The sequence below is a fragment of the Opisthocomus hoazin genome, chromosome 10, assembly GCF_030867145.1.
Source record: "Opisthocomus hoazin isolate bOpiHoa1 chromosome 10, bOpiHoa1.hap1, whole genome shotgun sequence".
In the NCBI taxonomy this organism is placed as follows: Eukaryota; Metazoa; Chordata; class Aves; order Opisthocomiformes; family Opisthocomidae; genus Opisthocomus; species Opisthocomus hoazin.
Genome location: NC_134423.1, coordinates 19,593,160 through 19,606,380, shown reverse-complemented (window position 1 = coordinate 19,606,380; position 13,221 = coordinate 19,593,160). Strand labels below are relative to the sequence as shown.

At 36.4% G+C, this 13,221-nt stretch overlaps 1 protein-coding gene across 2 annotated transcripts in view; it reads left to right on the top strand.

The window, feature by feature from the left end:
* Positions 1-13,221, top strand: part of DMXL2 (Dmx like 2) — a 56,545-nt gene that overhangs the window by 16,475 nt on the left and 26,849 nt on the right. For both annotated transcript variants that reach the window (XM_075432009.1, XM_075432007.1), the window contains exons 9-18: positions 574-748; positions 1,524-1,757; positions 2,867-3,144; positions 3,326-4,022; positions 5,813-5,934; positions 6,801-6,890; positions 8,284-8,401; positions 9,921-10,040; positions 10,517-10,744; positions 11,478-13,157. In XM_075432009.1, the coding sequence (XP_075288124.1) occupies positions 574-748; positions 1,524-1,757; positions 2,867-3,144; positions 3,326-4,022; positions 5,813-5,934; positions 6,801-6,890; positions 8,284-8,401; positions 9,921-10,040; positions 10,517-10,744; positions 11,478-13,157 (3,742 nt within the window). The remainder of the gene's footprint in view (positions 1-573; positions 749-1,523; positions 1,758-2,866; positions 3,145-3,325; positions 4,023-5,812; positions 5,935-6,800; positions 6,891-8,283; positions 8,402-9,920; positions 10,041-10,516; positions 10,745-11,477; positions 13,158-13,221) is intronic.

Here is a 13,221-nt window from a genome sequence, read left to right as displayed (position 1 = left end):
ATGAAGTCTGTTAAGTTTACAGTAAGAGAAAACCTATCAATATGAAAACAAGAAAACAAAAGAAAAAAACCAGTGACTGCACCACTCGTTTGTAGGCTATTGCAATCAGACCAAGTTTTTACTTCTTATATATCATGACCATCAACAGATAGGGAGAGAGGAACCAAGTATGCTTTGGGCTGTGGAATCGGTTGTGCTCTCCACGTGCTCTCAGGAATTTTCAGTTACACAAAAATAATTAATTATAAAATGATATTGCAAAAGTTACTGCTTTTAGATTGTTATTATCTTGTTTACGAGTGTTACACAAAATAGCATGTATTTTTGTGTTGTTGTTGGAGAAGATATTTAAAGGAACTTTCAGAAGACTCTTAGAAGAGCTTTGCCTTTCGCCAGAACTGATGTACATAAGTGTTACTAATCTCTGTTGAAATCTATTTAAAATAATGCTTTTGAAATTAGTCTTCACTTCTGAAGTAGAAGGAAGTTTAAAACCTTTATGCTTTATGTAAGTGTGAATTTTTACTTTACAGTTTTTTAGTATTTTTTAATTTATTTTTATAACCATACCAGACAATTCACCATTTGAAAAATATGAGAAAAGGACAAAGGAGATCTTCAGTTCTCGTTACCCACACAGATGTATTGCCAGATCAACAGGGTACTCATGAAGTTCAGCGTCACATTTCTCATCACGCAAATGCACTTGGTCACTTCCATATAGCAGCAAGCATCAACCCTAATACAGGTGAAACACAACCGTATATTAGACTGTAATAATATATTTGCACAAAATGAAAAAAATAAGAGGTCTGAGATGCACATTCTTTGCTTAATTTGATACAGGGAATTTGTAAGGCAACTGTTCTTCTACAAGTCTGTTACCTGGCATAGAGCTTGTAAGACAAATGAGACTGAATTTATTCTGAATAACTTCAGGAGTTTTAAAAGCCGATTAAATTCATCTTTGCACATCAGAAAGCAAAAGAAACCAGAATTTCAAGTCTGTTTAGCATTTGATTGTTGGGGCTTGGGAGGCAATGGTGTATGACTAAGAAAGTATTTGCATCCTACAGAATATATAGTGAATGAAAAAAAGCTGTACCAAATTTTTTGGTAGGAAACCAGCTACATTTTATAGAATGGTTCAGAATATTTTAAACAAGGAAGAGATTAAAGAGCAACCATGTGCCTTACCTAAAATCTGTACGTGAAGTGACAACACTGCCATGTACGAAACTGAGCAGTTAGAACTGTCGAGTATTATTTACCATTCACATAAGAATCAGTTTTTGTGTAAATTTATTCATGTTAAAATATCTTCCCTTTTTTTTTCCTAAAAATTGCATGTAGAAACTGGATCTACAGCTTACCTTTTCAATCTTGCAGGCGCAAATTATGTTCTCCCTAAAACAAGTTAACTATCTTAATTAAGAAATGTGTGTGTGTGTGTATATATATATAGATAAACAAGATGGGCAGTTTAATGTATAGTTTTTTTGTTTGTTTAAAATTGTCCGCAGATATTCCATCAGTCTTGGCTGGAACAGCGTTTAATATAGATGAAGGAAATGGAGGCTTCGTTGTTCACTGGTTGAATAATAAAGAATTTAATTTTACGTCCTCTATTGAAGTATTTATGCAGCAGCTAAGAAAAATTTCTGAACAACAACTAGAACAAGATTTTGATGTTGAGGTTGAAGAGGAAGAAGAAATTGAAGAAAAAGAGAGAGGTTTACATATGAGATTAGATCATGGTTAGTAATATTGAGATATGCAGCACAGGAATTATTTTGAAGCACATAATTGCAATAATTAATGCGGTTATTTAGCACAAAAATTGTAAGTGCTAACATTTTATCACTAATGTAAAATAAATAGACATTTACAGCTGAAATTTTGACTGCTGTGATTGTAGGCATAAAAAATTCAATGATGTACTCTCTGTTGGAACGCAACAGTAATATACACAGTGAAAAAGAAAGGTAGCTTTTGTCTTTCATTTGCATTTTGGATATATTCCACTGAGCTACGAAATTACAACCAAGACCTGTTCTATTTACCTTACAATCTGATGGTGAGTAATGACATACCAATTTATGGAAAGCTTTAAGAAGTGTTTGACTTAGCTGCACTTTAATGCAACTGCACTGTTTCTAGTACTGGTAAGATTTACATCTTAAACCTTATATCACCCGATGGTCCAAACTGTAGCTCTTCACAAAGGAATGGAGAGACATATTTTTGAAATTATTGATGGAAAACATATCCTACCAGGAATACTTTACATTGCTGTGGGAGAGTCACTTGGCCAGTAAGAATATGTAGAAGTAAAAATCTGTCTACAGAAACGAGTAAGACCAATTAGAGACAGTAAACTGATGATACATTGTGTCATTTATAATGCTTAGGTTCTTAATCTAGATTACCAATGTAGCAGTTAAGCGTGTGATAATTCTTACTGAATATTCAATACATACTACTTCATCAGTGATCACATACTATGTATTTCATTATTACCTTCTAAGTACAAAAAAAACACCACATTAATTTGGAACCAGCATTCATATAAAATGTGTGGGTTTATATAGTTGACTAGAATAATCTTAGAGAGGGCATTGCTCTAAGTATCTGGATTTTTACAGTTAAATTTATTATTACTTGTATTGCATAGTTAGGAGCAATGCCCAAAGGCCAAAGCTTCATATTTTTATACAGACATACCAAAGAAAAATGTTCAATGTTCATTTGTGTTTTTTATCCGATAGTACTATTAGCAGATTAAAAAATACTGTGTTGTTTTGAATAGAAACTGATAGAGAAATCTTTGCAATGGATAAAATGGCCCATTTCTTTTCTGTTGCAGACTTGTCTATAGATAGAGAATCAGAGACAGGGACTGGTACAGGCTCTTCAGAACACGAAGATGGAGAAAGAGAGGGAAGCCCCAAAACATCGCTCCTAGCAGGCCCACGCATGCCTCTTCCAACAGTTTTGTTAGATCGGAAAATTGAGTTGCTTCTAACTGAATGGAACAGAAATCCAGATATGCTTTTTACTATCCATCCTATTGATGGTACCTTCTTGGTGTGGCATGTGAAATATTTAGATGAATACACTCCAGGGATCTTTCGACAAGTTCAGGTATTGTGTATTTGAAATTGTTTTATTATTTATGGTCTTAATCAACAATCATTGTGTCCTTTCTTTTATACCTGAACATCAGTATGAATTTAATTTTAAATACTTTCTGTGAAACAGCTAACATTTATTCAGACTTAAGCTGGGCTGTTATATTCTAATTTTTATTTATTTTTTCTTTTAGGTTTCATTTTCTTCTAGGATTCCTGTTGCATTTCCATCAGGAGATGCTAGTTCCCTTAGCAAAAATATTATGATGTATGCTTGCCCTGTCTTTGTAAAAGATAACAGTAATGCTGTACATCAGAAGACAATGGACTTTCCAGATAAGACTCTAGCAAATAAAGGACCAAGCTTTCCCCAGGACAGTGCAAATGTGAATATAATTTCTCCTGTAGTAATGATGATTTCCAAACATATAGATGGCTCTCTAAATCAGTGGGCAGTTACTTTTGCTGATAAATCAGCTTTTACTACTCTGCTTACTGTATCACATAAATTTAGGTACTGCGGTCACCGTTTTCATCTCAATGATCTAGCTTGCCATTCTGTTTTACCATTACTGCTAACTTCTTCTCATCATAATGCTCTATTAACTCCCGAATCAGACAGTTCCTGGGACTCTGACAGGATTAACAGGATAATGGATCCTATTAAACATGTGAAAGGTTCTTCTAGGCAGCAACTTAAAAATGCAGCAACCCGTACATTCCATGACCCAAATGCAATCTATAGTGAGCTGATTCTGTGGCGTGTAGACCCTATAGGACCTTTGTCATACACTGGAGGAGTATCTGAATTGGCTCGAATTAATTCTCTTCATACCTCCGCTTTCTCTAATGTAGCCTGGCTTCCAACACTTATTCCCAGCTATTGCCTTGGTGAGTATACTTAGCGTGTTTCCATATAGAGCTAATACTGTAAGTCATATAATTGATTTGTTAAAATAAATTACTATTGTATTTGGAGTATAAATATATTAACTTCTTAGCAATTTTCTTGTATTATGCAAATTAAGCATTTTTTTTTCAGTTGAGGCTAAGCTACTTCAAAACATTTTATCTGGTCTGAGTGTGTCTGTAGTTACTGTGGATCAGGTAACATTCAGTAACTTCTTTGTGTGAGTAAGCAATTATCACTCTCACAAAGAACAAGACGATCCCTTTCCTCATTTTTTTGGCAGCTTTGCTGAATGTTCTCTGCATTGACATGGTATTAATAATGCAGGTGTTCTGGTGGCTTAGGCATCTGGGTTCTTGGCCCCATACAGTTGCAGGAGGCAGTGGGTTGAACAGAACTAGTATTTGGACCACCTGAATATCTGAATTGGGAAAGATTTTCAGCCAAAATTTACAGTATCAAACTCTTTTAAATGCTGGCTAAGAACACTGCTTAGAAGATCCTGAAACAAAACCAAAATTCCTCAGGCCATTAGGGGTTTACAAAAGCCCAGTCAGAACACAGAACATTTTTAAAGAAGTAGACTACGTTATGTTTACATAACTGCAAGAAATACTTTTTCAGAGATCAGGCTGTACAACAGCCGATGTAATGCCCTAGGACAATTCTTCAGTTTTTGTATTTAATTTTAGGGCTTTCTTATACAGTTAGGAAAATTGTCTCTACAGATGTTAGTCTATTCAACCACTCAGATACTTATTTTTTAATTATCATAAAATGCTGTTTTGTAGTTGTCATTTTTGTGTACAGTACTAAAAATGTCATTTGTGCTGTGGATGTAACATTAAATTGTATACTCATAGTGCCAGGTTATTTTATTATGCTAGGGCCAGCTTGACCTTTGCAATGATTAAATAGGTGTCAAAGATGTTGTACAACCTCAAAAATCCTACATGTGCTTAATAAATGCATAACATATCTTTGATTTAGAATAAAATAAATCCTTTTTCTCTGCTTACATAGTAACATTCTGTGCTGTCTGAATCCCACAGTCTTCTAAACACAAGTAACTAGCTGCTTCCCTATTACAATATAAGAGGAAAACATACATCAGAACAGAAAGCCTTGTGTCAAGGCTATTTATGTACAGTAGAGAAGCAAAAAATACACGCTGTTACAGTTCTTCTTATATTATTCACTACTGCAGATATATTTCTCCTTCCACTTTTATGTCTGCACTTTTAACTGGAGGGTAGAAAGGAATATTCATAGAGGTTAATTTTATCCAAAGAGCCTAGAGACAGCAAACAAGGAAAAAGCTACAGCTAATACAGCTTTTCTGAAGAGTTTACCTTGGGACTCCTGCTCTAAATTCTCTGAGAACGTAGGGAAACTAGAGTTGGCCCTTCTGAGCACCTCCTTAGAGGCGACAGTGAAGAGAACATAACCATTTTAAGGAATGGCAGTGTTCCCTTAGGTGTACTTCATACTGGTTCTTGCATGTGTGAACAATATTTGTACACATACAAGAATTCTGTTCAGATTATTCAACTTTATGAGGAGTTTTAGTTACACAAATGAGCAGAAAGGGAGTTATTTTAAAATTCAAATAAAGGTCTTTTAATGCACACAGTTGCTTAGGTTTTTTGCTTCAGTACTTTATGAAAATTATAACTATATTCAGATATTATGAAGTGGATTGTAATGAACTACCTGATGCCATTTGACTGCCATTTTTTTCTTTAACTATGAAATTTTTGTGTTTTCACAGGTACATACTGCAACTCTGCTAGTGCTTGCTTTGTTGCATCGGATGGCAAAAACCTGAGACTCTATCAAGCCGTTGTAGATGCACGAAAACTTCTAGATGAGTTATCTGACCCAGAATCATCTGTAAGTTTTATGTAGCAATGATTTGAAAGTATTAAAATAAAACTAATTAAGGAAACTTCTTTTTCCTCCTACAGTGGTTTGTCTTCACTTAGTTCTGTGTAATTTTTGTGCCATTCCGTGTATAAGGACTTATGCATTATACCTTGTATCATTACATGTTTTGCAGCTGTCTGTAAACATTAGCAGACAGAAATGCAGCTCTTACTACTAAAAGTGACTGAACTGAAACAAAATTTCCCTGACAGGTTTCCCCAACTTGTAGCAGGTGTGGAAAGGAAAAATAGGATTTCTTTCTTTGTCTTCTCAAAAGAGGGGAGTCAAGAGCAAGTGGGAAGGTGAAGACAGAATAGCAAGACTTATGGTGTAGCCACCTAAGTTACATCTAAATATGAGGAAGGGCAGAGATGGTAGGATAGGAAGGAATCAGAGAGCAGGTTATTGTTCAGGGTAATATTAGCTTTTATTTTTTCTGTAATAAGTAATTTTTTCATCCTTTTTATCTTTCATTTCTGTGGCTTTAAGCAACGTAAAGCATGACCTTGCACTGTTATTGTATAAAGAAGCACATCTTTCCTTTTTTCCATTCTTCTGTTACGTTACGAATGGATAAATCTTTGAATAAACAACATTTAGTTTCCATAAAAACTGGTGTGCTATCCCCATGAATAGCTGCTGATTCGCAACAGCGCAAATGTCTTGATAAACATGTTATTCATAAATGCCAAAATGACAACAGGAAGAAGTCTGTTACAGTTTATGCCAATGAGGAAAATTAAAGCATTGGTTTATTGTAAATGACTGGAAATGCAATTTCCTTCTGTCTGAAGGAAAAACATCCTAACTCTTCTCATTTTGCTGTGTTTCAGAAACTTATTGGGGAAGTGTTTAACATTGTGAGCCAACAATCGACTGCTCGACCAGGATGCATTATTGAACTCGATGCAATAACTAACAAAGTAAATAAATGGTTAACTCTTTAAGGGTATCACATAAAGGTGTTTAATAGATTTGTCTGTTAATTAACCTAATATGTTGAAAAGGAGTAAAAGAGGTGACACTTCTCTATGGTGATAATGACTGCCTTGAATTTTTGTGAATGTTGAGATACCTTGAACATTTTAGTCAGACAAGTTTCTTTTAGCTGCTAGGAGCTCAAAGCCTGTTGTCAGAGTGTAACGATATTTTCTAAGCATAAATCTTGACTAAAATAAGACTTAACTAAAGACTGATTTACAAACTATCATAATTTAAAGGAAAAAAATAGCATACCCACTCAAATCCAAACAAACAAAAATATGAACAATGTTAAAAAAGCCCATACCTAAAAACTAGACCCAACTATTCCAAAATGTAGGAATCGTAGGCATGTATGACTTCAATTTTTTTTTGTCTGTCTTGTAAGGCAAATATTTATCTGTTAACTAATACAGCTATACATTTGAAACAATAAGGAGGTATTATTATTACACCTTGTTCTTACAATTATTTTGATCATACATGTTCCAGTGCTGTTTTCTGTTAGGAAGCAGCATGTGAAAACAGTGTGTTTCACCAGTTCCTAATTAGACATCTGGATGTTTATGACATATATAAAGACGTATTTCTCTATTTGTCAATAAATTTCCATGTCTTTTAAGTATTAATCATGTAGGATCTTCAATTTTAAGTTCGGATTTACCAAATGTTTTTCTAGAAATTTTTATAGATGAGTATGGGGCATATTCTCTTTCTGTTTTTTTTTTTTTTTTTTCTGGAAAATAGAGGGTGTTTTGGAACATGAAAACTTTGCCATCACTGTCTTTGGGGGACATATTTTCCTTGCCTGCAGGAAAGGATTGCACTGCCAGCAGCCTCCTTTGTAGAGAGGTACTGCAAAGAAATCTGTTGCTGTCAGGAAGGACAGCTGTTGAGATATCGGAGAGAAGGAAAACTTGCAATTCATTCCGTTTTTTAGATTTCACAAGCAATTCACTGCAGATATGTCTTCCCATTGAAGAGGGATGAAAGTCCAAAAGTTTTTGCCACTGTCATTTATTCAAGACCTAAAGAAATAAAAACCAATCAGATACTAATTCATCTGTCAATAACTGCGGCAAAAATGTTATTACAGAATTTGTCTAGCATGGTAGATCTCTGAAATTTTTTGAATGTACAAACAATAGGTTCTAGAATATGCTGTTCTCAGTGTAAGAGGAAAATGTTTAGTTTTTCTGATGCATTAAAATAATTTTCAACATTGTAAAAGAAAGTGATCCTCATCGGTAGCTAGACTGCACAAAAGAAATAAACGCGTTAGAATAAAATGTTGCTGTACTGTTCTGGAAGCACAACTATTGCTTAATATTTCAGTGTGGCTCAAACACACAATTGCTTCATGTCTTCCAAGAAGACTTCATTTTGGGATACAAACCACATAAGGAAGATGTAGAAGGGAAGGAAACCGAGATATTTTTCCAGCCATCACAAGGTATAGCATAAAAGTAACTAATATGAATAAAGTAGGTACCAAAAATGTTCTTGGAGAATATTGAAATCTCGCAGGCATATGCTAGTTTCCTTTTTAATGAGAATCTGTAGAATTCAGTAAAAGGGCTGTTTCATGTTGCTCATATACATTGTTGTTTACATGGTAACAAAATCCAGGACACAGTATCAAACAAGGGCATTCTGATTTGCTTAGAGTGAAACATTGTAACTTCTATAACAAAGTCCATCTTTCAAAATGCTGTATGTTATACATAAATATATGTACAAAATACAAAGTAGTATATTTTCTGCATCAATACATAAATATATCTGACTTCCACGTTAATACAACAGAAAGTGACTGGGGAATTTGGTAGTAGACTTTAAAAGAAAAAGGCAGAAAGCTTGCAGGTGGAAAGGATCCTTTACAATCTAGCAAAGTAGTTCGAACTGACTGGGAAGGGAAATATATCAAATAAATTAGTTTTGCCACTAATACTCGGGTTGTCTGTAAGTCAGTCTCTTTATTTTCATAATTCTTCTGTAGACATAGGCAAACAAAGTTTCAATTTAAAAAATGAAATTTAGCAAGAGCAACCACCAGGTTTTCCTCCTGGGTCGGGGTAATCCTGATTATACGTACAAACTAGGGGATGAGAGGCTGGAGAGCAGCCCAGCAGGAAAAGATCTGGGGGGTTGGGTCAATGGCAAGTTGAATATGAGTCAACAGTGTGCCCTGGCAGTCAAAAGGGCCAACTGTGTCCTGGGGAGCATCAGGCACAGCTAGCCAGTTGAGGGAGGTAATGGTCCCACTTGACACCACACTAGTGTGGCCCCACCTCGAGTACTGTGTGCAGTTTTGGGCACCTCAATATAAGAAGGACATCAAACTATCAGAGTGCGTCCAGAGGAGGGCGACCAAGATGGTGAAAGGCCTCTAGGGCAAACGTTATGAGGAACGGCTGAGGTCACTTGGCTTGTTCAGCTTGAAGAAAAGAAGGCTGAGGAGTGCTCTCATCTCGGTCTACAACTTCCTTAAGCGGGGCAGCAGAGGAGGAGGTGCTGATCTCCTGTCTGGTGACCAGCGGTAGGACATGAGGAAATAGAATGAAGTTGCATCAGGGAAAGTTCAGACTGGACATTAGGAAAAGCTTCGTCACTTAGAGGGTGGTCAGCCACTGGAACAGGCTCCCTAGGGAAGTGGTCATGGCACCGAGCCTGTCAGAGTTCAAGGAGTGTCTGAATGATGCTCTTAGTCATATGGTTTAGTTTTAGCTGGTCCTGCAAGGAGCAGGGAGTTGGACTCGAGGATCCGTATGGGTCCCTTTCAACTTGAAATATTCTATGATTCTATGTTATTAATGGTACTGTTTGAATATTTTGGTTTATAATCAAGCAAGTTCTTTCAAAGAGGAAAACAGGTTTTTTAGTACCAATAATTTTTAGAGAGTCTTCTGTTACTGAAAATTATTTATGTTCAACCTAAACTTCATGACAGTGATAATATGTTTCAATTACAGGGTATCGTCCACCACCTTTCTCAGAAAAGTTCTACCTAGTAGTAATTGAAAAAGATAGTGGTGGCTGCTCTGTTCTTCAAATGTGGCATCTTCATCTCAAATCTGTGCAAGCCTGCTTAGGTAAGTGAGTGATTATAATTTTCTTAGACACAGGCATTTATTTTAAATAATATAAAAAAAAACTTAAAGCCTTGGTCATTTATTTTAAAACAAATTATGTCACCTTCGTCAAGCAGAAGCCTCAAAGTCAGGAATCTTTGGAAAAAGTTATCAATGCAATAGAAGCAGTAAGATTCCTTACAAACATTGGTTGCATTCTATACCAATTGCAATATAAAAATTTGTTGATAGGGTAAGTAATGTACTTAAGCACTGGATTCTTTATTTTAAGCTATCAGTATTTCAGAATGTTACGGGTATCTTAAAACAAATAGTCATAGCATGCAATAAAACTAATGTAGCCTGCACACATCATGTAATTATTTTCTAACTTAAGCACTGCTAAGAAAAATAAATCTGATTATAGGGTATTCATGCCTTGTCCTTACTTATAAACATTTTTTTTAACACTGTTGGTAATTTTTTTATACATACAGCAAAACCAACTGAAGCCTCTGCATCAGAGAACAAGCTTAGTGTACCTGAGCAAAAGACTGTGGATTCTTCTCCAGATATATCACCTGGTGTAAGTCCCATTCCACGATCTTCATCAATTGCAAATCTTCAGACTGCTAGTAAACTCATTCTGAGCTCCAGACTTGTGTATAGCCAACCTCTGGATCTTCCTGTTGGTGTAGAAGTAGTAAGAGCAACTCCTTCAGCAGGTAAATGTAATATTTTTTTTCCTATCCAGTTGGTCCACTAATTTACCTCCTAGTTTATAGGATTATAGATAGATATCCTCGGATATATATATGCATCTCCTCATCCTGTCACTTTCTGATTTACTGATACAGGGAACACAGGACTAAAAAAGCTCTGTCAAATAATTGTGTCCGTATCATGTTACCCTTTCATAAATGTATCAAGTCCCCACAGGAAAGCTGTTCCTGAAACTTGCTGCTCTAATAGTTGGAAACGAAACTTCTAGTCTTAATTTATTAATGAACAATTTATACCCATTAGTTCATCTGCCAGCATTAATGTGTTGGGTATACAGTGGGTATTTTACCTGATGCACTTACCCCTTCTTCTGTTTGTCTTTCTGTGTCTCTCCCCCACCCCCACCCCACCCCCCCTTAAGTTTCGGTTTGGTAGGCTACATGAACCTAATCTTAACTTCCTTAATCTTGTCTGATTAAGGCTTTGTATTCCTCTCATTATTCTAACAAGCCTTCTCTGAATTAGATCAGTTACAGCTTATCTTCTCTGAATAGTGACCAGAACTGCAGATGATTAGTAATGTTCAAGCTGTAAGGCTTACCCAACTCCAAATTTGAAAAATAATACTAGGTGGTAAAGTTCTCTATCAGTAGTTAAACAGCGTTGTGCCTGCCTTAAACATATAGGCATTCTACTTTATATTACTAAACGTAAATATGTTTGTTCTAACTTCAGGTCACCTGAGTTCTTCATCAATATACCCAGTCTGCCTTGCACCTTATCTGATAGTAACATCATGTTCAGACAACAGAGTGCGGTTCTGGAGATGTACTGTAGAGAGAGACCTAAACAGCAAAAATGAAGAAAGGGAAACATATCATTGGAGAAAATGGCCTTTAATGAATGATGAAGGAGAAGACAACAGCAGCACAGTGAGCATAGTAGGAAGGCCGGTTGCTGTTAGCTGTTCTTACACAGGACGTCTTGCAGTAGCATACAAACAACCCATACAGCATAATGGTTTTGTTTCCAAAGAATTTTCCATGCATGTTTGTATACTTGAATGTGAGTCTACAGGAGGATCAGAATGGGTTTTGGAACAGACAATTCATCTGGATGATTTAGTTAAGGTTGGAAGTGTACTTGATTCAAGGGTCAGTGTAGATAGTAATTTATTTGTTTACAGTAAATCAGATGCTTTTTTGAATAAAGACAACTACCTGGTGCCCAGCATCAAACATTTGGTGCATTTGGACTGGGTATCAAAAGAAGATGGTTCACATATATTGACAGTTGGAGTTGGTGCCAACATCTTCATGTACGGAAGACTTTCAGGAATTGTAACTGATCAAACTAGCAGCAAAGAGGGAGTAGCTGTCATTACTTTACCACTAGGTGGTAGCATAAAACAAGGTGTAAAGTCAAAGTGGGTGTTGCTTAGATCAATTGATTTGGTATCATCTGTAGATGGCACTCCTTCACTACCTGTTTCTCTGTCCTGGGTGAGAGATGGTATACTGGTAGTGGGAATGGACTGTGAAATGCATGTTTATGCCCAGTGGAAACACGCTGTCAAGTTTGGTGATGGAGAAAGTGATGTTTTTGCTACTGAAGACTCAGCAACACAAGATACACTCAAAACAAGCTTGATAGCAAAGAAGACCAGTGTAATTGATGGGGCAAGTGTTGTGGATGATGTTTTTGGCACTCCAACTGTAATTCAGGATGGTGGCCTTTTTGAAGCTGCTCATGTTCTTTCACCCACTCTCCCCCAATATCATCCAACCCAGTTACTAGAACTTATGGATCTGGGTAAAGTTCGCCGAGCCAAAGCCATTCTATCGCATTTAGTTAAATGTATTGCAGGAGAAGTTGCAATAGTTAAAGACACAGAAGCTGGAGAAGGAACTGGTCCTAAACGCCATCTTTCTCGCACCATTAGTGTAAGCGGTAGTACTGCAAAGGATACCATCACAGCTGGAAAAGATGGTACTCGAGACTACACAGAGATTGACTCAATTCCCCCACTGCCACTATATGCGCTGCTTGCTGCAGATCAAGATGCCACTTATGTTTCTGAAGAAACTTCTAAAATACCTCAGGGCTCTGAAGATCATGCTAAGAGAAAGACAGAAGATCAATACTCAGATCTGTTCCAGATTCAGCCTGTTACAACTGATGACTTCATTGATTTCGAGCCTGAAAAGAGGGAGAGTAAATCCAAAGTTATTAATCTGTCACAGTATGGTCCAACTTACTTTGGCCGAGAACATGCTAGTGTCCTTTCAAGCCACCTGATGCACTCAAGTCTGCCAGGCCTCACTCGACTGGAGCAGATGTTCCTTGTAGCTTTGGCAGACACTGTGGCCACGACAACCACTGAACTAGATGAGAACAGAGATAAGAATTACTCAGGTTAGTAACTGACATATTATTGAATTAACCTTCTTATTCTTCTCAGCAAAGGTAAACTTAGTCC